At 46.9% G+C, this 25,175-nt stretch overlaps 2 protein-coding genes and 1 long non-coding RNA gene across 6 annotated transcripts in view; 1 reads left to right on the top strand and 2 right to left on the bottom strand.

The window, feature by feature from the left end:
* The window catches only part of SLX4 (SLX4 structure-specific endonuclease subunit), a 30,035-nt gene extending 13,057 nt beyond the window's left edge, over nt 1–16,978 (bottom strand). Inside the window, exons 1-9 of the mRNA XM_006130606.4 lie at nt 16,833–16,978; nt 11,876–12,642; nt 10,198–10,461; nt 9,211–9,385; nt 6,040–6,255; nt 5,527–5,744; nt 3,731–4,044; nt 1,858–2,140; nt 509–597 (exon numbers count right to left, since the gene is read on the bottom strand). Coding sequence (XP_006130668.2) covers nt 509–597; nt 1,858–2,140; nt 3,731–4,044; nt 5,527–5,744; nt 6,040–6,255; nt 9,211–9,385; nt 10,198–10,461; nt 11,876–12,245 — 1,929 coding nt within the window. The 5' untranslated portion in view covers nt 12,246–12,642; nt 16,833–16,978. The remainder of the gene's footprint in view (nt 1–508; nt 598–1,857; nt 2,141–3,730; nt 4,045–5,526; nt 5,745–6,039; nt 6,256–9,210; nt 9,386–10,197; nt 10,462–11,875; nt 12,643–16,832) is intronic.
* A 404-nt stretch (nt 16,979–17,382) lies between these two features.
* Nucleotides 17,383–25,175, top strand: part of LOC112547016 (uncharacterized) — a 30,993-nt gene continuing 23,200 nt past the window's right edge. For 3 of the 4 annotated variants that reach the window (XR_012896092.1, XR_003090749.2, XR_012896091.1), the window contains exon 1: nt 17,383–17,520. This is a non-coding gene — a long non-coding RNA (uncharacterized LOC112547016). The remainder of the gene's footprint in view (nt 17,521–25,175) is intronic. The other variant, XR_012896090.1, reaches the window with a different exon arrangement.
* TRAP1 (TNF receptor associated protein 1) overlaps nt 20,760–25,175 on the bottom strand; it is a 38,971-nt gene continuing 34,555 nt past the window's right edge. Inside the window, exons 16-18 of the mRNA XM_075899109.1 lie at nt 23,318–23,463; nt 22,111–22,183; nt 20,760–21,596 (exon numbers count right to left, since the gene is read on the bottom strand). Of these exons, the coding sequence (XP_075755224.1) occupies nt 21,495–21,596; nt 22,111–22,183; nt 23,318–23,463 (321 nt within the window). The 3' untranslated portion in view covers nt 20,760–21,494. The remainder of the gene's footprint in view (nt 21,597–22,110; nt 22,184–23,317; nt 23,464–25,175) is intronic.

Raw genomic sequence — 25,175 nt, 5'->3', positions numbered from 1 at the left:
CTTCTCATCCATAGATCTCCCAGCATTCCATCGCAGCCGCAAGCTTCTTCTGCCAGATGGGTTTAGTGTAAACCAGCCTGACTCTGTAGGAACCTGTCTCTTTATTATTTTTTATATAGCTAGATGCTGGACAGGTAAGACGACATGGCTCTTGCCTCTGAAATGCTTGCAGACTACGTGCATTACCTCCAGTACTGAAGACACTTCTTACACAAATCACCTGGATATTTGCCTAACGTCCTCCTATTTTAGATCTTTCCTGTTGGACAAGGGCTTGGCCACACGCACAGGTGTCTGTGTGGACACATTGGGTGTGCTGACATCAGCTGCCTTTTCCATTGATCCCTTCCCCAGAAGCATGGGACCCCAGGGCAGATGGAAAATATTTTGTGTCACCCTCCACGAACTTCTGCCCTTACCTGAATCAACATGCCCCCTTCAGCCCCTGAAATACACAACAATAAAAGCACAAAGAAATAAGGAGAACTAAATCAGGCTCTGTCCTTACTGTGTCAAGGCTGCCGCCCTGGCACCTCTTCTCCTTGGCCGGAGGGACGAAGCCACTCAGTGGAATGTCGCTGGACACGGATTCTCCCCCTCAAGGAAGAAAATACAAATCAAAACTCAAACACAGCTAAGTAAACATTCCTAATGGCACTCTGCTCTGACAGATACCCCAACTTTAATTCCCCTCCTCCCCCCGCCACATGTACCAGTCCTAACATGTCAGCCTCCCCCTCCTTCCCTGCGAGCCGCTGGCTGGGCTGCTGCTGTCTGAATCCCATTCAGCTGTGGGCAGCACCCATCTACCATGGATCTGGAGTGAAGCCGAGACTGGGCTCTCACAGCATGGTATGCAGAGCTCAGTGGCAAGTGGCAAAAGAAACCTTAGTCTGGAGAAACTGGTACAAATGCATTTAGTGTCCTTCATCTTAGAGGGCTCAAACCAAGATACATCTATGCATGAGAATTACTTCAATCACAGGCAAGTCTCCTCCAAAGTGGACCCTGGCTACAGTTTAACATACGCAGCAGTGCTACAAAATGGAAAGTGAAGAACACCAGACCCAACTGAAAATGCAGAGAGATGATGTAACTTATTAACCAAGTTCTCCCGTACGAGGGCACGGGAGATCTCGTTTTAAAGGGATACTGTCAACTCAAAAATCGCTTTGCCCTCTGAAAATCTGGCACCTGCTGCTTTCTAAGCAAAGCCTTAGGGGACTAGAATGGTGAGATTAGAGAGAAATATGTGGCTTTCTGTTTACAGAGGTTTTACTTTGTGTATTTGGCAACTACTGTGTAGGGTTAATTTCACTGATTTGTGGTTGGACAGCTGTGATTTCTGACATCACCACTGTGCTCTCTTTTGGGAGAAATTGACACACCTTCCTCAGACTCAAAGGGTGTGTGATGAGTGACTGCTAGCAGACATGGAAAGGGAGCAGGACGGGGTGGGCATGGAAAGAAAAGGAGGAGGGGGGCTTGGCCAGGTGTTTTCAGCATTGCTCTTGGACATGTCCAAAAGGCCCGCTGGGACATCAGCTAAAGAGCAGAAAAACGCTGATTTTTTAAAAAAGAAATGTTAAAAATAAATTCAGGACATGCTGTTTAAAAGGGATGTATGGAAAATGAGTCAGTTTTGAAAGTGCCAAGCTGGCCCCTGCTGCAGAAGGGTGCCTCAAACACCATGCTTGTGCATTCATGATGCTGTGGGAAGACTGCGACCTACTGAATTGCCTTCACTATTTCCTGCCACCTCTGGCCAAGCCTCTCCTGTCCAAGTATTCACTAGGCCTGGTTCTGCTTAGCTGATGTGATCTGATGGGATTAATTCCTAGGGCTGCTAGAACTTACTCCATTGCTTCACTCCCCTGGTGTGGTCCATGTCCAAGTTCCATTGCGTGAGAGTAAGTCCTTCCCCGGCCAGCTCCACCAGGTCCTGCAGAGTCTGAACATCCTTCTGGCTGCCAGAAAGAAGCTGTTGCTCTCCATCAGGACCTGCCTGGGGATTATCAGAAGTTCTGTTTCCAAGCCCTATGGAACGAGGATCAGGATGGTCGCTGCTGGTCTGTCGCTCTTGAGATAATTGTGATTGGTCAGATCCCACGGATGGCAAAAGAGTCCCTGATGTATGACTCTGAAGCAAGAAAGAAACAATAAAATGGTTCCTGTCTCGTACGTTCACCCAGCTTGGGGATCACTCAGTGGTGGGACTACACTTTAGTTCACAGTTCTCACGCCCTAGTGTAAAGGCTACATGGCCTCCAGAACACTCATCAGATGCCCTTGCTAACGAGGCAAATCTCCTTTGCATATGGAGAAGTCTGCGGAACTAAGAGAGCTCAAACCATTATCAGAAGCAACTGGCTGCAACAGAGAATGTGAGAAGAGGGGTTTTCCGGGCAGCATATTTGTATGAGAGCAGCTGCCAAGCAGAAAGGCTGGATGGTGGAAGTGTTTACACCCTTACTGCAGAACATTTAATTACGGCTGGAGCTTATGGTGACAGCTATGGCTCCGACAGCCAACAGTTCCATTCAAATAGCTCTTTTTGCAGTTATTTATAACTTGGAAATTTCACCTTAAGGGCTGAAATTTTCCAGGTTTGGTCTCTGCCTGAAAACGTTGTGGGTTGGCCCCCCTCCCATCTCAATGAAAATGGCTCAGCCATTTCTGAAAATGAAAAGTAATGAGAAGAGGGAAAAACACTCCTGCCGCCATTTAAAATGTTTTGCAAGTTGTTTTTGAACAGCTCCAGGGCCTCATTGTTTGGGATAGAAACTTGCAATCTGGCGCAGAAGTAGCTCTTAGGTCAGATGTGTGCCTTTGAGTCACCAGCTGAAAATCTGCTGGGATTTAACCAAGTTACAAAACTTTAAACAAGGTACTTGCATATGGACAGCACATTTCTTGTTTTAAAAAAAGAAAGTCTAACTATTCTTCTGGAGTCCATGAATAGGGAGCAAAGTAAAATGTTTCCTCTTCAGGCTAAGACAGAAAAAAGAGAGAACTCTATAGTAGTCCTGTCAAGGTTTAAACTGCATGAAGTGTGATGAAACAGACAGGGGCTCTGTGAAAAAAAACCTCCAGTTTGTGACTGCAATTAAACAGCATCCATAAAGCGTACGGGCAAGGGGGCAGAGTTAAGGTTGGACAAAACTGCAGATTTGGCAACGCCTGATGTTTGTATACTTCATTTTGCAATGTCAATTTACTTGGACCACATTCTTCGTATGGAATACTAACAAATGTCCTCAAAACACAGGTGCAACTTCCTAGCTAGTCAAGTCCTGCATGTGGACTAGGAAGCAGATATAAAAGGAATTTAGAAGGTGGGGACCATGCGAGAGTCAGTCAAGTGAACTAGAAACAATCTGGGTCTCAGTAATGCAAGAGGCAAGCATCTATAATATACCTACACGGGGATCAAGATGACTGAGTAGGATTTCTTTTTCTCATTTCTTATCTCTTTTTCAGCAATGTAAAAGCAAAAGACTCCAAACAGACCAGCAGGTACCTTTGCCGTCAGTTCCAAAAGCAGATTTACACAGTCGGGCCACATAAGAGCAGTGGTGGAAACGGGTGGGTAAACACAGTGAGAGTGGGTGTGCAGACTCAGGAGGGCAGCTGGGCCCAAGAACACAACTGCTAAGTGAAAGCAAGAAGGTAACAGGCACAGACCACTGGTGAGAACACCTATAGAAGAAAGAACAGAAGAATTCCTCACCTGCACAGGTTTCCAAGGTAAAATATGAGGGGTTAATCCCACTGCATAGAAGGACTCTGGGACACAGGGTCCTGTCAAAGTACTGCACTCCCATAAAGTGGAACGCTGGTCTTTAGGCAAAGATAAAAGCCAGGCGGTCTTCCCAGGCCCATCCTCCAATATCCTGCTGGCAGGGAGTGGAGGGGTGCTAGGGAATGCCACCTCCTCTGTTAGTAACATGGCCATCCGGTTTTGGATCTGTTTCTGGGCTGTCTCTGGATCCTGAAGTAACAACGGAGGAGGAGGGAGGAGGGCGTTTTTACGCCTTTTTTTCTCTACAAAGAAAAGTACATAATAGAACATACAGGGTGCAGGAACACAGCATGCAATGAGAGCGGGACTGGGTACCTGAAGCGCAGCTCACAGGCCGAATAGGCTCACAGAGCCCCACACCACCACCTGCAGCTGCCATCATTTTCAACAGAAAGAAAACCCACTGAGACTATAGCTCCCACCATGCACTGCTCTGTCACACAACGGGAGCTGTAAACTTTGAGCTGCAGCATCACCAAATGCAATCTCTCCATTCTATGGAAGTCATGGGTGTCTCCCACGTTCAGGGTAAGTTGCCAGTGCAGCTTTTGCTTGCCGGGCTCTGCTTCAAGAAAATAGCAGAGGACCTGCAATAACTGTCACCGTTTGTCTCTTTGTGACTTCTGATACCCAAGAGCAGGTCCCCAACTCCACACAACTGCTGATCAGCAATCCCCGTGACTTCTAGCTCACTTTTGCCACTGCAAGGCTCTCCGGTATTCCCCAGCCCAGCAGTGAACTCAGTAATGGGAGTGGTGGCAGGAAGATGCTAAGGAGAATTCCAGCACGCTCCTGAAGAGTATGTGCACCCTTCTTTACCATTTCCCAGGCAGGCTTTCTTTCAAAATCTTTATTGCACGCTTCATTAAGCAAGGCATGCAACCACCAGTAACCACTCCCCAGCACATGTCCATCACAGCTGCAGCAGGGAACACAGGTAGGATTGGGAGAAGACATGATAAAGGTTGGATGAGAACGAGTAATGCAGGGTACGTGGCAGTGGAAAAATGGAGTGACCCCTTAGCTGTTCATTTCTACACTGTACCAAAAACCCCAGAACCTGAACATACATAATAACATAAGAATGGCCATACAGGGCCAGACCAAAGATCTATCTAGTCCAGGATCCTGTCTGCCGACAGTGGACAATGGGAGGGATCACAACAGGTGATCTTCACGTGATCCCTCCTGTCTCCCACTTCCAGAGAAAGAGAGGGTAGGGACACCATTCCTACCCATCCTGGCTAATAGCCATTGATGGACCTAACCTCCATGAATCTATCTAGCTCTTTTCTGAACCCTGTTAAAGTTCTAGCCTTCACCGCATCCTCTAGCAAGAAGTTCCACAGGTTGACTGTGCACTGAGTGAAGAAAAACTTCCTTTTGTTTGTTTTAAACCGGCTGCCTATTAATTTCATTTGGTGACTCCTAGTTCTTATATTGTGGGAACAATTAAATAACTTTTCTTTATTCAACCTGACAATTTCGAAACTCCCAACAACAGAAAGGAAGTGTAAGACCATGAGGGGACTCCACTGAAAACCAGAAATCCTTTTTAACTAAGTTTTGTGTAGGAATTATAGATTGCCTTAGGCCTGACATGAAATACAGGCAGGGCTGTCATACACCGCTCTTCCGCCCCCGTTAGGTTTTAATTCAGGAAATACTGAATTACATTGCTCCAAAACCATCAGCTACTGACTCTAAGACACTTCAATATGTACCTGCTCCAGGCTTCCACTTAATTGGCAATGGACTCTCCAGTTTAATGCTTGTTACCGACTTGGCTTGCTCCTGCCTTGTTTGTTCCAGCAGAGATCGTGACATTGCCATGGCAACCAGAAGATCCTCATCAGTGGTCTCCACCTTAGAGGTCTTCCGCTTTTTCTTTGACTCCTTCTCTTTGGAGGAGCCTTTTCGCTTTGACCTGCTGAGCTGGTTGCTGAAATGTAAGAAGGCAGCATGACACACAAGATACCTGCAACGGATCAGAAACAAGGAACACTGCACCCTCCCCATCAGCTGTTCTAACCACTTAGGTAGATCCTCATTTCCAGGAGAAGGGGTCATTCACAGCCAACTACTCCCAAACAGGGGGACGTGTTTATCATTAACTATGGATGCTGAGAGCAATCTGGAGACAGTCTTGTTTGAAAGGGTTGCATGGACATGGAGTTCTCATGGACTTCTCTCAATGAAAAGGCTGCTATTAACATTGCTTATTTGCTCCAGCTCACCTGGGTGCTACAGGGGGGCCCTCACTCACAGCCAGTGCCTGGGACTGCACTGCCTGGAGAAGCAACTGTGGAGGGACCTCCATCTTGACAGCGCAGCGTTTCAAGTGACTGGCTCGGCTTTTGGGCGTGTGGAACTGCTTCCCACAGATGGGGCACTCAGGAATCGGGGGGTTGCTGGAAGAGGGCACCTGTGACTTCTCCATCTCATCCAGACACCTGCGGGAAAACAGCAGGGTTTGCTCTTAAAAGCATTTTAAACTTTGCTCACACTAATACGTCTGAACCATATTAACGAAGAACCAGAGTGATCAGCTCTCACACCTGAAATAACCAAAGAAACATTCCCTAAAGAAGTGTGTATTACATATTACACACAGTCCTGGAACCAGGTGCTAAATGTGATGTATAGAATCTGTGGAGGTTATAATCAGTAGAGCCATGTGATAAATATATTTATCACATTCCTGTGCAGTTCATCACATACCTATGGGTCTGTCATCTGCCCACTAGTCCTCCCTGGGATTTATTCTAGCACAGCAAACCCTTGAAGCAGCTTCTAGGGCCACTATTAAAAAAAAATCAAACTACCAGAGAAACCCTCCCTCTGTCCTCAAATTCCCCCAGTTCAAGACAAGATTATGCCTTTTCCCAGTGACAGCTTTTCTAGCCCTGACTGGGCTAGAAACAGGAGCTTTCTTAACCACTGGAAAGGGGAGCTTTCTAATGGACCTATTACTCAGGGATCTGAGATGAACTTAAAAACCGTCATCTTTTCTAGGTAGGTAAGAATATTTTAAGTCATCTGAAGAGGTTTTTGTGGCTCCTTCTGCACACTGTGTAGCAGGGATGTAACAGTGTAACCGCTTAAATGGTTAACCAATAAGCATGAGCTTATCGATTACCATAATGGTTACACACTGGCAGCTGGCTTCCCAGGAGTGGGGTCAGCAACCAGGAGCCGGCTCCTAGCACACACTGGCTGCCAGCCCTGCTCCAAGGGAGCCTGCCACATGTAACCATGTAACTATTAAGATTTTTAATGGTTTCACAGTTATCTAATTAACTGCTCTTGTACAGCTGGATTCAAGAGGAGAGCTCCTGGCCCCCCTGAAGTTAACGGAGGAGCAGTGGCTGTGTTTACACTACCAGGTTACTTCAAAGTAAGTACTCCTGAAATAAGAATTTTGAAATAAGCTTGCTCCTTTTCACAAGCAGGAGTCATTATTTTGAAATAACCAGCCCATTATTTCGAAACAACAGGGTTGGTAGAGTGGACGCTCACCTTGTTATTTTGAAATAACTCCCTAGTGTAGATGTGCCCACTCAAAGCATCAGAATTTCAGCCATGATAACTAAGGCTCTTGTGGCACCACATGCAGGGTGATAAAAAACCCTACTCCAATAACTTCTAAAATCTCTCTGAACATGTGCTAAAATAGTTTCTCTGCATTATGTTTCCTGCACAAACTACTCAATGGCATGGTGCGGTATAAAGCTTTAATCAGCACTGTTTTGGGAGATCAGACACAAATCACTTTACCTCTTGTGATTAATGTGGTGAACAAAAAAAATCCCGCCAGTAAAACCCTTCACTCATTCCAGCCCGTTGTGCATTAGAACAGCCAAATTAATTTCTTAAACAATATTCTGGAATTTCTGTTACTGTTTTAGTGTCACCAATCAGTAAGTAGGAATGGGCTCTCGCGACATCTTAAATATTTTTCTTGTGTATTAACTGTTATAAGAGCATCTTACACGTTCATACGAGTTGTAGCAACAGATACTTCCAAGGAGTCTGAACAGCTGGAGGAGGGAATGCAGGACTGAATGACTCTGTATCACCATTTTAAAGCATTTGGATGTTTTTCAATGGTGAAAAGTGTTCCTTTAATGCTAAAGCCATTCACCAAACCAGGTCAGCATAATGTTAGCATGATCAGGACCTTACCTACACAATAGGTCAGTCTAGATCAGGGCTACTCATCACTAGGCCCATGGGCCACACATGGCCCATGGTACAGCTTGGGTTTATGCGGGGCTCAATACGCAGCCCACGGGTGGGAGCCAAAACAAAAAAGTAGTCAATATAATGGTCTTCAGTTGATCTGTGTTTTAGTAGTTAAATTCCTGGACTGTCATTGCTCATTAAAAGTGCTGTCATATGGGTGGAAATCGGGTAAATATTGCATTGTATTAATATCAGCAGAACTGACTTAAATGGGGGCTGTGTGTTGTGTAGTCTTGCCTTAATCTTTATATTCATGCCCATCAGTGTGAAAGCCGCTATCTGCATATATATTTGCATGTCTATGCAACCACACTTAAGTTGAGGCCCTTTGCATGTGCTGTGAGGTATTGTTGTGGCCCCCGGGGCTTCCAAAGTTAAGTAGCCCTGGTCTAGATGATCTAGTAGTCCCTCTGACCTATGACTCTATAACTAATTACATGGCTGTTGGACTCCAAGCGAGACCCTAGAACCTGTCACCCAATCCCAGTACAAAGGGACTCAGGAGGCAAAATCCTTCAGTTTTCATAATGCAAGTGAATAGCAAGAAAGCAAGTACGAAACAATCTTGGCATCTCATACTGGTCTCCTTACTCCACCATCGATAAAGCCCTATATAACAGGGCTCCGCATTAGCTGTTCTCTGATCTAGATAAAGGACATGCTGCTATATGAAAGGGACTCAAATCCATTCCCAGCAATATACTGATGCCCTTAGCAGGCCATTTCTTCAGGCTGCTCCATGGCATACTGCCAGAACATTTATTAGGGTGAGATGAAGATTACTTTGTGGGCTGAGACTGGCACCTCTCAAACTTGGATTGTCAAATGCACGGTTTCATAAACCATCCTTACACACTAGCCATGCTGTTAAAGCACTCCACTGAGGCTTACACTGAAAGATGTATGCTGGGAGAGTAGCAGAAAACTCAGTCTCACTACAAACTCCAGGGAGCACCACAGGACAAAGAATTCAGGCCCTGCTGCGACTCTCACAACAAGTTATAGTTACGTACATCTTCAATATTAAAATTACTATGGCATGGCCTCAGCTTTTACTCTTTTTCATAATAGCTAGGCTGGCTGAGTCTTTAGTCTAGGAGGGTTTAATAATAAACAAAATACAGGACTACATAGCACTTTAATAATAAACAGTTTCCTTTCACCTGTTAACATGCTGCTCCCGTCGTGTTGTGTTCATGGCTGAGAGGTCCTTCTGACAGAGCTGACAAAAAAATAAACCTGCCTCTTCCAAACTTCCAGGTGCTACTTCTTTGAGCTCCCCCTGGAGGGCCACTGACAGAGCAACATCTGGCTCGTTCACAGGCAGATCCAGAGTCACTAAGGGGAAGGAAAGATCTTCTCAGAGCCAGGTCTAAGCATTTTATAAAAGGCTTGAACCTGTTATATTCAGTTATTTTATTGAACTGGATACTTAAAATTAAATGTCAACTTTCTCCAGCCCCCTTCATTCTAAAGGACCTCAAAGTGCTTTGCAAACCACACACACAGCAACTCTGAAATGCAGCCACCTCTGGGGCGGAGGGTGGCAATCAACACACCACCATACAATGCAGCAGAGGAGAGGGAGAATGTTGGCTGCAGTCAATAGTTCAAACCATGGTTCTTATACAAAGGCCAAGGAAGTTTTTAATATCCACACAAAGCCAAGATGATCTTAGGCTTTAAAGATCCCCCATACAATAAATTGTACTGGATTCAGTTTATTTACAATGATACTGGCCTCCTTGGTAATGTGCTTTTTGAGATATACTCATGAAAGAGCTATATATCATTATGGATACACTGGAAGGAAGTGAACCGATCCAGCTGGGATCTGAATCTGTGTTTCCAAGAAATCTGTATTTTAAAAATGGATGCTTAGCACACCATCCCTTCCAGGCTTGAAGAGCCTGCTGCAGATATTAACTAAGTCACACAACCGTTCAATAAGGCAGGCATTGTTAGCCTCATTTTACAGATGAGGAAAATTAGACACACAGAAATTAAGTGACTTATTCAAAGTCACATAATGAGCCAATGGCAGAGATGAGAATAAAATCCAGGAATTGTGCAGATGGCTCCCAATCTGGCACTCTAACTGATCGACAACATTCCCTGTATACTTAGGATAGACTGCAAGAGACACATACCGTTCCCCAGCTGGTTCTTCTCTTGGTTCGCATTAAGAATGTTTCCATCTGTTATTGTCTCTGGTAAATTGCTGCCCAAGGTGTGTTTCAGCTGTTTTGGTCCCACTCTCTTAAACTGCTGCATCCTCTCCAGCACCAGCTCTGCTACCCGCAGCCTGGTTCCTGAGATCTGGAGCGTCTTTGCAGGGGATGAGGTAGAGGTTGCTGGTTCTGCAGCTGCAGTGAAGGATGATGCTGTTTGGGAGCAGGTCCGCAGGTCACTGCCTGGGGGGGAAAAAGCTCAGTCCTAATCAGTCCTTCCATCTGGAGCTTTGCAAATTCTCCATTAAATACCCAGCTACACTGGACAGGTAAGGGGGTTTCAGAGAAGCCTCCTCCCACAGCAACCTCAGCCATTCTTGATTTTAGAGTATGCGGATTCTGATGGACAAGATGCTCACCTACTGAGTTTCACCCTGTAATAATAATCACACCTAGCTCTTACATAGCACTTCCACCAGAAGGTGTCAAAGTGCTTTACAAAGGCACTCAGTGTCATCAATATATTTCCCCATCTCATGTCACAGATGAGGAAACTGAGGCATGGAGAAGTGACATGTCCAGCTCAGGTCATCCAGCAGCTCACTTGCAGAGGTGGAAATAGGCCCCAGATCTCCAGAATTCCAGTCCATGCTCTATCCACTGGGCCAAACTGACTTCCAACCAGTGATGTAGGTTCTGACTAGGGATGTGAATGGTTAACTGGTTAGCATCACCCTTACAGGATGATTCTTACTGGTTACAGTGAACTGGCAGGCAATGGAGCAGCCCCCTGCCCACTGCAGGCAGGGGGCTGCTCCAGACTGGTGGGGCCCGCTGCAGGCAGGAAGTGCTCCAGCCAGGCCAGAGCAGCCCCCTGCCTCCCCCTATTTAAGCGGTTAACTGGTTAAACATAACATTTAACCAATTAACTGATTAAATGGGATTTTACATCCCTAGTTCTGACTTCCATTCCAATGATGGGGCCTGAGAGATGCTGAGCAGTAGGATCTCTCAGGCTCTATAATGGGTAGAGGCTGGAAATCAGAATCTAGAGCAGTGTTTCTTAAACTTCTTAAGACCAAGAAACACCAAACAATTTTTTTTTTGTATGAGGAACAGCAAGGATTTTTGGTTGAGAAAAAAAAAATCGCCTGCTCCTTTAAGGGTGGCCATTTTGAACTCTGTTGTTCTCCATGGCACACTTCCGATTGCCTCAGTTTAAGAAACACTGATCTAGAGTGTTGGCTGGGAGTCTGTGGCCCAGTGATGTTGGTCTGGCCATTGCTTCAGGCTGTTGCATAGTCTATTGCCAGAACATCTATCAGGGTGGGATGAAAACTACCTCTCTGCAGCCTGGGCTGCTTTGGGGAACCCTTCCAGCTCGGTGCTTCATGTGACAGCTGGAGAGGCCTCGCCTACCTGACAGCATGTGCTGAAGAACAATGACTAGGGACAGTCAGAGGTGTCAGTCTAACAAGTGGAGTGCTTTCTACTGTACTATGAGTGAGCAAAATGCCACCCTATGCCACCCTAACTGCCTGGTAGGCCCGACCTGGTGGAGTTTAGAAATGTTCCACTGAACATGAAAGCCCTTCCAGCCCCAGGGTATTTTCCATAGAAATATTTCAGAGAGAAGGAAGGAGATTGGACAAGTTACCTGCCAAGCTGTTCTGCTTACACTTTGGTGCCATTGCATGCAACTGAGTGACAGAAGGAGGGTCTCCATTTCCATCACCCAATGGAGGCCCAGCATTTCCACACGCTGTGGCTTCCCCTTCTGGTTCATGCCCCAATGCCTGCCCATTGGGGGTGGTGGGCCCTGGACACCCCACACCCTTTCCAATAGAAGACCCAGGTTGGCTTTTGCTTTTAGCAGCTGACTTGCTCTTTTTCAGTTGGCTTTTTGTGGCAGTGCTCCTCGTCCTGCTCTGAACCTTCCTCCCTCCCTCAGCATCTCCAGCCTTTTTCTTCACCCTGCTCAAGAGGTTAGCACAGAGTTCTTTAAAATCATTGTCCAACTCCTCCATCAGGCTTCCAGCCTCAAAGCACTCGGCTCGGCTTCAGTGTGATGGGGCATGTGGGAGTACTGGACTTGGCAGCAGGGTCAGCGCAGGTCTGCTTCCTGCGATGACCTAGTCATCATTTTGCCTTATGCACCATCCCTGCAGTCTGCACACTTTGGATTCCAACAAGATCAACGTGGGCACATTTCTGGCTGGTCCAATATTTCACCCTCTCTATTTCCAACTTAGCCATTAAGTCCTGTAGAGTCTTCAAGGAGTCCACTTGTTATCATTCATATTCAGGTGACTTCCTTGTGCTCTGACGAGTTGGATAAAAGATGGAGAATGCACTCTGGAGAGAGGACGCTTCAGGATCTTCATGATGTGCTAGAAGGCCGTGCAAGGAGCTTTATGATAACATCTAAACAAAAGAAATAAACAAGGGTGTAAATGAAGAATGGTTTGTATAGGCACAGTCTGGAATTAGGTGGAGCTTCTGAGGATCAGTGCTGGAAAACCCTGATTGGATAAGGCATATCATTGACACAAAGTATTGTCAACCAGAGAACTACCCACAGACACAGAACATGCTAAGAGGGGAGGCACAAACATTTCAAAGAAGATTCCTGGCATTAAACATCACTATCACATGCATAACAGCATGTTTCCTACTTTACGAATGGGCTGAGACTGAGTTTTTCTTTTACATAATAGGATCTGGAAGTGAATGTCAGAGTGGAACTAAAACCACACACACACATATTTTATATCAGGGGTTTTCAAACTTTTTTTTCCTCATCTTGAAGAAAATTGTTGATGCCCGCAACCCAACATAATGTGACTAGAGTGTGGGCTCCAGGGTGGGGCTGAGAGCTTTGGGTTGCAGGAGGGGACTCCAGCTTTGGAGATCTATGAGGAACTGATGATACAGCTGCAGTGCCTCACACTGAAGTGCAGGAGAATTGGACTGAGTTAACAGTCTGGCGCCAGACAGAGCTTGGACTGCGAAAAAAGCAGCACAGCCATGACTGGACGAATGCATTACCTCACTCAACAGCAGACCTAGAAAGCAGTGGCACATGGTCCCTGAAAGACTTAAGGAGGTCTCAAGAGAAGGATCAAAATAGAGGGAAAGTTGGAAGCACTTCATTCCTCAAAAATGGAATTAAATGTTTCTTTTTCCATAAGTAACTAGTTTTCTAATTATAGAAAGATCCCAGGAAGAGGGAGGGCTCTGTGCTGCTGTGCTGGAACCATAAATATTACTTCCCCTCCCTTGAAGACTTATTACAGAGGACCTGGAAGCTTGGAAGCAGAGTTTTCAATCACGCCAGTCAAAACACAGCATGGGGAAAGAATTGGTATTTGTGCTGGAACCCACAGCAGAAAGAGACCCCCTGGAATATTTCCAGCCCAAGTACTGTAGCCATAAGCTTTCCTACAGCCCTCAGTACTTCCCATTGCTGCTGGAGAGAAACCCACAGATCTACAGCAGACCTTCCTGAGGAGCCTCTCACAGACCTTCCCTCATGCAGTCTCTCTCAGTTCAGTGCTACATAGGCTTGTATGTCATGCTCATCACAGTAATATCCTTTGTAACCATAGTATGGCAGACTCACTGTACTGCTACACTGTTCACAAGGCATGGCTTCTCTGCATCCCTGGGGTTGCAAAAAACATCTTAATGTGCAACGGCAATCAAAAAAGCCAAAAGAATGTTAGGAATAACTAGGAAAGAGATAAATAAGAAAATATAACGTCACTACATCAATCTATAATATGCCCACACCTTGAATACAGAATGCAGTTTTGGTCACCTCATCACAAAAAAGATATCTTAAAATCTGAAAAAAGAGAGAAGAGCAAACCAAACAATCAAACAAACAAAAAAAACCCAAGAGTACTGCTCATTTTAGAAAAGAGATGACTAAAGCAGGATATGATAAAGGCTTATAAAATCACTAATGGTATGGAGAAAGTGAAGTGTTATTTACCCCTCTTCTAACATAAGAACCAGAGAGCCCTTAATTTCACTGAGTTAGTACTTCTTAACACTATCTGTGGAACTCATTGAAAAAGATGATGAAGGATAGGTCCATGAATGCATTAGCTCAGATGGTCAGAGGTGCCACTAAATCTCTGTCTGAGAGAAGTTGGGACTGGATGCTAGGAGATGGATCGCTTTATTATTGCCCTGTTCTGTTCGTAACCTCTGAAGCATGTTGCATAAGCCACTGTTGGAAGTAAGGACATAGGGACAGATGGACCATACATCAGTCAATTCAACTACCTGATAACTAATAATAATACCTAGCTCTTATACAGTGCTTTTCATCAGTAGATCCTGACACACTTTACAAAAGAGGTCAGTATCATTAACCCCATTTTACAGATTGGGAAACTGAGACAGAAAGGGAGGGGGAAGGTGACTGGCCCATGGTCACCCACGAGACCAGTGGCAGAGCTGACAATAAAGTTCAGCATGTGAATGTCCGCAATAACAGGACAAAAGCTTTTGTCTTAAATCACCACATCCCTTGCTTTTCCAGCCAGGATCGGCTCTTTTGGTATCTAATCCCTTCTGATCTTGGAAGTGAAAGGTAGATTTCCACTTTGCTGCCTTGAAGATGCTGCAGAGAGAATGCAACTGCTGCATCCCCAGGTAATATGGTCTGAGTGAACCTGCATCTGCTACAGTTAAGCAATAGTACAAAGCTGAGTGAAACAAGTAACTACGAATCTGACGGCTATAAATATCTGTGACGATAAGAGAGAGCTGCGATAGCTCAAGGAAAATCCATGCAATTTTTAACAAAATCCCACATTTTAATTTTTACCGCAAATTGCTAATGGGGCTTATTATCTATGCCTAGCTTGGTTACACACAGAATCTGCACAAAAGGCCTGATTCCTCTCTCTTACCAGTTTAACTCTAATGAAGTCAACAGCATTTCTGATAGGAGAAGCAGGCCCTACATAGCAAAATTGTTTTGGCTTTTTTTTTTAAACTAATATAAATTTAACTTTTCCTGAACATAATGCTAGGAATAGATGCCATGCTAGATAATGAAATAGTCAATCCACAGAACAATAGTATAGACTAGGGGTTATCAAACTTCACTGCACCCCAATCCCTTTCTGACAACAGAGTTACTCAGGTGGAAGAAAGGGACAGAGCCTGCTCCCCACCGCTCTAGGTGTGGGGGGAGAGAACACAGCCAGAGACTTGCCATTCCAGGGAGGAGGAGAGGGGGACAGAGAGAAGGGACCAGAGCCTAAGCTCCACCACCCTGGAGCCACGCTGCCCTAGGTGTGGGTGGAGCTCAGGTTTCAGCTTCAGCCTAAGGTACAAGCAAGCCTAAGGCTGGCCCTGGAGACTCTATTAAAATTGGGTCAAGACCCATTTTGGAGTCCGGACTCACAGTTTGAGAACTGCTGCTACAGAATATAGGAACTGCCACACTGGACTGGATCTGCGATCGATCTAGTCTGATGTGCTGTTTCTAACATAAGAATGGCCATACTGGGTCAGACCAAAGGTCCATCCAGCCCAGTACTCTGTCTGCCGACAGTGGCCAATGCCAGGTGCCCCAGAGGGAGTGAATCGAACAGGTAATGATCAAGCGATCTCTCTCCTGCCATCCATCTCCACCCTCCTAATGATGGCTAGTATCAGATGCTTCAGAGAAAGATGCATAAACACCTCATTATGAAGCTGTGGGATGATCTGCCACCATGACAGCCTCACCCTAATAGTTAACAAGGTTGGTTTGAGCACAGACACATGAAGTTTGCATCTTTCAAAATTTTGGCATGGTTACCATTATCTATTGGACAGTCTTTGTTAGCCATATAAATGTTCAATCTCTTTTTGAATGTTGCTAATGTTATGGCCTCTTTGGCAAACCTGTGAATTTTGTGTTAATGTGCCAATGTTTTAATTCCATAGATATCCCCTTGTTCCTGAATTGTACGCCTGGGAGAACAGAAACGCCTGACCTACATTTTCTTCACCAGTAATTATTTGATAGACTTTAACCGTGCACTGCCAAGCACGGCTTTTGCAAGCCAACAATTTTAGAGCGGTGTACTAAAAAGTGGCTAATTTAGCAGTGGCTTTGCGCGTGCTTTTAAGGAGATCTGTTCACCAAATCCCACGCTGTCATACGTGCCCCCCACAACTCCTCTTCAAGGTGTTGCCACTGTTTAAAACCCTGGAACACCAGGCTGAATGGCGCAGCGCCGTTTCCACTGGCCTTAGACCCGAGCTACGGATCCCCGGGCTGATGCTGGACAGAGACTTGGTCTAGCACGGTTCGTTACCCGGCCCGGGCCGGGAGGGAAGGGTTGTGGGGTGCGACCGGCTGGGATTCCCACCCGCACTGCTGGGGGCGCCACATTTCCCACCATCGCCCCTCACGCCAAAGCCGCCGAGCGGTGCTACGTGACAGCGATGGCACTATGACATCACAGCGGGCACTGTGACATCACGGCAGTGCTGCCTGACAACGTCTCCATGGGAACCAGAAGTTGCGCCAGCCGCTGACAACGCAACAGAGAATCTTCCCCCCGCTACATCGTCTCGTCCCGGCCTCCCCCGGACCCTCTGACCTCTGCTGGGCGGCAGCTCCGCACCCCTGGGTACTAAGCCGGGCGGCAGCACATTCCGCCCAAAAGGCACGCGCAGAATCTGTGGCGCATGCGTAGAAGAAACGGCGGCCGTTAGCGGGTAGCATTCGTGGGCCGCTTTCCGTCGTCTGGCTTCTTCGCGCATGCGTAAACCCCCATCATCGCTACACAAAGGCCACCTCCCAAACCTCGTTCTGTACGCATGCGCGGCCCCTCCCCTTGCTGCGCGTGCTCCGGAGGCACCTCGGCTCGACCGGCTGCTAACGGCTCAGCCAGGTTGGGCCCGCGCGAGCGTTTTGTCGGTTAAACGGTCACGCGCAGACGGGCGAGTGCGGAACGGCTCTCCAGTCACAGCTCCCGGCTCCTGCGGGGAGTTTAATGAGGCAGCAGGAGCGCTCCAATGGCCCCTCTTAGCTTTGCCATCCACTGGGGAATCCGTGCTTACTGCGCGCCCCCAGCACCACAGCCTTAGAGGGAACTCGCCCTGTTCACGGGTACCAGCGTGCTGACAACAGATCCGTCGTTCCCCTTGGCTAAGCCCCGTGATCTGGCAATAAGGAGTCTCACAGGAATATCCCGGGGACCACAAAGTTTCCGTTGTATAGGGGCCACCCTAGGAGGACCGAGATTTTTTTCGACACCCATGGTACTTGTGCTTACTGAAACAAAGGTGAGCTTCCTTGTGGTTTCCATGGAAGGGAGGAGCCTTTCAGGACTGTGTCCTGAGTGGCTTTGCTGAATGCAGGGATGTTAATTAACTTTTAAAATGTTAACCAGTTAAGTGCTAGGTTTCAGAGTTAACCCTGGAGCAGCCCCACCCAGTGGCAGGACAGGCTGCTCCAGCCCCAGCTGTGCCATGACTTCAGATGTCAAGGGCTGCTCTGGCCCCAGACCTACTGTGGCCTTGAAGGTTACTCCAGCCCCTGCTGTGGGGGCTGCTTTTGCCTGCTTGTGTGCTGGATGGGTCTAAGAGCAACCTGGTGCAGCGGAAACTAGCATATCAGATGGCAGCGTGGTGTGTGTGTGGAGGGGGGTTCCAACCTGTCACAGTTGATAGAGCTGAAAGGTGCCTCAGTTTTCAAACATTAAAGCTGAACCAGAGAACAGGCAGGAATTCTCTTGGGAGAAAAGGCTCCGGAGCTGCTGGGCTAGAAACTCTGGCAATGGCTGTACATCTCAAATGACTTGGTTCCATTTTTTTATTGAAATGTATTTAGGATTTCTGGGATCTAGGCCCTAGCTCAGATTCACTGTGTGCCCTTGAACAATTCATTTACCCTCAGTGCTAGTTTTGCCACTAGTTAAATAGACAGTAATGACTAACTTCACGAAGGAGATGGGAGAATTAGTGTTTGCAAAGCATAAACAGAATTACTAAGTATTATTAATGGCTCCCGAGTTCTCTGCTTTTGGAAACAATAGCCTCCCTTAATGTTTTAAACAGTTGCTGGTGAAGGAGCTTAGAGTGCAGATTCCTGGCCTGTGGTTTGTCTGTAAATCACAACGCTGGACTCTACCCAAGACACTCTCTTGAATGTTTTAGCAGGAAGTCTGGATGAACAAAGCTCTGTTCTCAGTTACGTAGCCCAGGGAACTACTTTGAGCTGGTCCAGTCTCAAAGTCCCAGCCAGACCTTCAAGGGATTCTGTCCAAGTCCCAAAGCACAGGGTCTCAGACACATCCTTCCAAACTGGATTTCACCGTCTATAACTATTTGGCATTGCCTATGTTAAGGATGTATTTGACTCCTTAGTGCTACCTGTGGGTCAGCTGACCAGCCTCAGAAAAAAGGATGGTTAAGAGCCTAATTTATTACCCGTTAATTACATGAACACTTGGGCAAGAAGCTGCCAGTGTAGACATAGCCTAAGAACAGCTGATCTTGCGCAAAAACTTGCCTGCTGTCTACACTGCAGGAGCATTCTTGCACAAGTAAGTTTACAGTATAGCGTTGTAAAACAGGGCTTCTTCCTGAAGAGTTATTCCTCTCCCCATGAGGAATTAGCCCACAAGAGCTGATCCACAAGAGGGCAGTGTAGACAGGCAACATGAATTTCTTGTGAAAGAAGCCCCTATGGTTAAAATGACCATCAGTGTCCACACTGCCATGGATGCTCTTGCGCAAAAGCACATCTCTTGTGCAAAAGCACATGGAATTGTGGACACGCTCTTGTGGAAGATTTTTTGCACAAGAACTCTTCCGCAAAAGAGTTCTTGCGCAAGAAGCTGCCACTGTAGATGTAGCCTTAGGTTTTGCCTGACCCCAGAATTTGAACTGCCTCATTTATACTCTTGGGCCCGCTCAACACTAGGGCAGAAGGATGACCTAAGATACACAACTCTAGCTATGTTAGTTACATAGCTGGAGTCGATGCATCTTAAATTGCCATCCACACAGCAGGAGGTTGATGCCAGCAAACGCTCCCGGCTACTTCCATTATACTCCTCACTAGGAGCAGGTGTGACGTAGTGGGGGGCTGTTTACTCTAGTGGTTGTAGGTCCACTCTGGTTGGGCATTCACTGGTTGCAGTGGGGGCTGCAGGTGACCCCTACTGGCCTGCATCTGTAAGCACTGCCCAGTGGGGGGGGGGGGGGGTCGCCTGGAGGCTCTCCTCATGTAGTTCATGGTCCAACCAGTTCTCACCTGATGAGGAAAGGGATCTGAACAACAGAAGGGTGTGGCTTGGAGAAGGGCAGTCTTTGCTGGAAAAACATGAAGAGACTAAGCTGAATACTGGGGGTTGAGGGGCTAGTGGACCCCTATCCCAAGGGGTCCAAGGCTGCCTGGCCCTGACTCCTGTAACCATATGACGTCAATTCTGTACTGTATCCTGGAGAACCAATAAACCCTCTCTATTCTACTGGCTGGCGGAGTCTCATCTTGCTGCGGACAGAGGTGCAGGATCAGGGGATACCCGCCACACCACCTTATTGGTGCTGAGGGAAACACCCTCTGAGTTCAATTTAGTGCATCTTCACGACACTAGCTAAATTGAACCCCAGAAGATCAACCGCAGCAGTATCAATCTTCCATGTACTGTAGACATGACCTTAGTATTATATACAGTATAATGCAGACCATAAGTAAGTCCAATTTACTGGGTGGTATTTATTTAAATGACTAAACAGCAACAAGATGCTACATATACCTTAAGCAGAGCTGGCTCATGATCCACCATATAGACACTGAACAGACTTCACACATTGACGATGCTAGTCTGAGTTAATCCTAGAGATGGAAAGGTGAAAGGCTCTACTTTCTGATCTTCCCAAAGGCTGAGGTAAGTTTATGGTATTTAAAAAATGACAACATTACTCTTCAATTTTGTCTGGTCAGCATCACAAAATGCTGGTTTAGTGACAAGTTTTTACTGCTTATTTGTGTTCACCTGCTGAGCTCAAGTATCTCTGGGAGAGAGCTGATTCTATGCTGGCTCACATGGCACCAGAATCATTAACCAAGTTCTACTTATAGAATCTTATTTCTGATTCATCCTGAACTCTCCAGTAAGAGCCCACACTGAGTTTGCAATGCTACTGGTTATTAAAAAAAATCTTGTACACTGAGCTCAACTGCCCGGTGAAACAGAAAAACAGAGGACCATGGTAGCTTGTCTCTCTCAGGCCCTTTCTGCTGGGTAGTTAGCACATGTTAAAAACCTGGAGTTTAGCTCTTAGTACCTTAAGGACAAGAATTAGGGTTCATAGCTCAGGGACTCGCCTCCTACTTCCCTTCCAATTCCTTCTATATGGCCTTCCCCATCCCCCACACCACTGGCAGAAGGAGCTCTTCCCCACCATTCTAGGACGCTGCTGCCTCTCAGCATTGGGGAGTGTGTGAAAGGATATGAACTGTCATGCTATCAGAGCTGGGGCACAACAGAGAAAAATAAGGCAAATTCCCCTGGTGAAGGTATCATTAAATGAAGAATTTATTTAACATAAATAAGCAGAACAGCGATTACCTAGGGCATGCCAATTATACCACAAGGGAGGCAGAAACCCTGGAAAAACTGTTCAAAATGCCAAGTGAGCTTGTCAAATATATCCCCAGATACAGAGATGAGTTCAGTTATCCAGTGGCTCAGCTACCTTATCTGCCACACCACTCCGACCTATGTTTGTTAATGGCAACCATCTATCCCGGTGCCTGCTAACCACTGGGTGGAAGTTTTGTGACAAACTCATTTTGCTCGGCCGAAGCTGGTGTTCTGAGCCCACAGTGTACAAGGGCAAATTCCTGAATGGGTATCTGGGGCTGTTTCATGGAGCTAGTGTGGACTCCTGATGTCAATTTTGCTATTGGGAAAGACTGTTTCTGGAATCAATATGAAATTAGAACTTTGGAGCCAACCTCAGAAATCCTGGCAAATCATTTTAGCGATAATCTCCTGGTTTTGATCTCAGCTGGATGATGCCATTCCGGAAGGGTAATACACAGCCCAGTACTTACAACTGGAACCTCTCTCTAAAGTGAAACTTGGGAGCACATTCATGTGCCACGCAGACCTGCAGAGATTCTAGTCTCACTGTACGGAGTCTGGGACCAGACGGCTGTTCCATCAGCTGACAGTGGAAGTTGTGCTTGAAGGAACTGCGGCTGATACCTGGCACAGAGCTTGCCCCTTCGATCAGTTTGGGGATCAGTGTTTTTCCAGGGCTTTGGTAAGGAGCTCATTTAGACGGCTCACCATAGGTCTGGGGTCATCATTCAGTCCTGCTGCTATCATGGCATTCTCATAAATCTGAGCGAGACAAAGGCACAGAGAAGAGATGTTGTTAGCAACAGGAGCCACCTTGGTGGCTCTCCAGCACTCCATGCCCCGAGTGTATGAATGTGAGGTGCCATTTGGAGCCCTGTTCAGTTTCAGACACAATTACCATCCCTCCACACTTCAAGAGAGCCATCTTAAATGTCAGGTACTGCCTATGAATTCTTTCTGCTTGGTTCCTTTCCTTTCCTTTCCTTTCCTTCCCTCCCCCCCCCCCCCACTAGTGCTGCCCACTCTGGTGTAAACAGCATCGTTCTCAGCTCTGCACCAGACACGAATTGTAGTAGGCCAGAATGAGCAACACAGACCCATCCCTGGATGACACCAAAACATTCTAGGGAAATGGTCACTGCGTACTAAAAATACCGAGAGTGGGGATCACTGGGTACATGATTCCAGTTGGCCACAAGACAGCCTTGGTCCACTCCCTTACTGCCCACAGATGTGGTAGCCTGCTCAGGGAGCATGGTGCAAACATGGCCCTCACCTGATCAAGCAGCAGCTGGGCCAAGTCAGGCTGGCTGACCCTCAGTTGATCGAGTTTTTTGATCAGTGCATGCCTGCAATGGAATGAGAAATCAGCACAGGGTTGCAGTACCCCTGGAATGTGTGAAAAAGCCCGATAAGAACGGCCATACTGGGTCAGACCAAAGATCCATGTAGCTCAGTATCCTGTCTTCCAATAGTGGCCAATGTCAGGAGCCCCAGAAGGAACAAACAACAAGTAGTCATCAAGTGATCCGTCCCATCACCTATTCCCACTTTCTGAAAGAGGCTGGGGACACCTTCCCTGTCAACAGCCATTGATTGACCTACCCTCCATGACTTGATTTAGTTCTTTCTTGAACCCTGGTCTAAGTCTTGCCTTTCACAATATCCTCTGGCAAGGAGTTCCACAGGTTGACTGAGCTGTCTGAAGAAATACTCTCTTTTGTTTGTGTTAAACAAGCTGCCTTTTAATTTCATTTGTTGCCCCCCAGTCCGTGTGTTGAGAAGTAAACAAAACGTCCTAATTTACTTTCTCCACAGCAGTCATGATTTTATAGACCTCTATCAAATCTTTCCTTAGTCTCTTTTCCAAGATTAAAAGTCCCAATCTCTCCATACAGAAGCTGTTTCATACCCCTAGTCTTTTTTATTGCCCGTTTCTGAACCTTTTCTAATTCCAAAATACCTTTTTTGAGATGGGGCAATCACATCTGCACATGGTATTTAAGATGTGGATGTATCATGAATTTATTTAGAGGCAATGAGATATTCTCTATCTCTTTCTTAATGATTCTCAGCATTGTTTGCTTTTTTGACTGCTGCTGCACATTGAGTGGATGTTTGCAGAGAACTATCCACAGTGACTCCAAGATCCTTCTCGAGTGGTAATAGCTACTTTACACCCCATCATTTGACATGTACAGTTGGGATTATGTTATGTACATTACTGTATCTGTTGAGCTTCTTCCCCTTTCTGCATGGATAACACAGATGGCTGCTGCCAGGGAACTCCCCCATGAGGCTGGACATCATGTGGGCTGGCAGGGGCATGTATCCATTACTAGGCACAGCTCCATAGGCCAAGACACACCAGCACACATGCGAAGAGAATGGAGGATCCCAGCTGGTTCAAGTTTGCTATGCCAGCCAATATCTGCCTCTGCACCTCCTGCAAGCTGCAGTGCTCTGGCTCTGCCCCATCTCACCCAGTGTTTATTTCCAGTGTGGGCTGCAGGATCTGGGCACGCTCCTCGTTGGTCTTGGCCAGCTGCTGCATGCGCAGAAAGTGGCGGGCAGCCCCCATCTCAAGCACAGTGATCATGGCCGGATGGGTGTCCAGACGTGGAGTCACCTGTCAGAGGAACAGCAAACAGGGACAAGATGGGAAATGCACATGGCTCAGAGGAAGGGGAAAGTAAAGGGCTCAAAGGCTGGATTTCGGCAGGGAGGAGAATGTCCCCTTGTTGCAGAATCTACACAAAGCTCAGAGAGAACTTACAGCCACACCCAAGAAACTGCCTACAAGAGGGTGAAAGCCCATGGCTTGAATGGTACATGTGAGACACACTGAGCACAGGGTGGGGAGCTTGGATGACGTGGCTCTATTTCTGCCTCTGCCACTATCTACCTACCCGAAGGTTCTGCCTCTGTCCAGTATCTGCCTACCTGAGGGTTTTCTGTAGCATCCATCCCCACACCAGGAAAGTGCTGCCCTGAATCCTCTCTCTGCCCTCAAGCTAGTCCCATCCCTCACTGTACGGAGGCAGAACAATTCAGATGATCTACCCAGAGGGCTGTGTAGGATGAAGATGAAGCTCTGTCTCAGTTCAGTCCAATGCTTACAGAGGGAGAATTCAAGGAATTATTCTCCCACCAAATGTTACTGACCATTCCACGTACTCACTACCACCCTAACTGCTCCCTGGTAGCCCTAGTGTACCTGAACAATTCAACCACAATCACACCTTTGAGCCAAGCCAAAGAACTGGTGTCTGGAGGAGCATATCCTTGCCACTGGAGTGCCTCTCTGTGTCCAGGAGCTGTGCTGCCACGGTCCTGTCAGTCTAATAACCCCTCCAGTTCTTGGAGTGTCAACAGAGCCTGTCATCTTATACAACCTAACTCTCTAGCTAAGTCCCTGCTCAGTTGATCTCCTTTCATAGCTAGCGGAAAGGGCCAAACAAAGAACTCGAAGTCCAGCGGTCTTGGACTCACTCCTCTGGCCTCTAACATGCCATGACCATTTTCCCTCTCCCTCCTTAGTCTGGGTATGAGGCATAAGAACCCAGGCCCACCCAATCCACTGGACTCCAGCTCAGGGCCCTTGTTCAGAGTAGCCATAATTAAACTGTATCAAGAACCTAATTGTTCCCTGAGCTGCTGCTCCTTATCCGTGGGCTTTCCAGCCTCATGTTCAGCTTCTCAGTTTGTTAGCACCAGCTTCTCTCTACAGTCCCTCTGCCTTGCTAGCAGCCCTCCTGCCACACAGCCCTTTAATACCCCAGCTGCCATGGGGCTGCCTATCAGCTCAGGCTGAGCAGGCAGCCAGTCTGCATTAGCCCTGCGGTTGCCAAACCAGCCTGGGGTGTACAGACCCGAGGACAGTGTCCAAAGGAGCAAGGCTGAAACTGACACACCAGAGGAAAGACAAGAGCTGGGTTTATGTAGGAATATTACTGAAAGGGTCATGTAGCTCCAGCCTTATCCCTTGAGAAGCGTGAGACCATCAGATACACTCCTAACATCTTGCCCTGGCAGAAGGGAAATGGGGGTAGACTTATTATTTATACAACTATGGGATCCAGTGGCCCAGCTGAAGAGAAGGCCGCATTGTGGCAGGTGCTCCACATAACAGTTAAAGACCATCCATGCCCTAAGGCACCTACAGTCTGACTAGACAAGACAAAGGAAGAACAATTTATATCCATTTAACTGGTGGGGAAATTGAAGCACAGAGAAATCAAGTGATTTGCCCAAGATCAAATTTGGCTGAACCCACATCTTCTGGGCCCTAGTTCAGAGCCTTGACCACCTACCAGACTTCCTCTTTTCTGAGGTTATGAT

The sequence above is a fragment of the Pelodiscus sinensis genome, chromosome 16 (genome assembly GCF_049634645.1).
Source record: "Pelodiscus sinensis isolate JC-2024 chromosome 16, ASM4963464v1, whole genome shotgun sequence".
NCBI classification, from domain to species: domain Eukaryota; kingdom Metazoa; phylum Chordata; order Testudines; family Trionychidae; genus Pelodiscus; species Pelodiscus sinensis.
The sequence above is the reverse complement of the archived record's forward strand: the minus strand, read 5'-3'. Positions and strand labels throughout refer to the sequence as shown.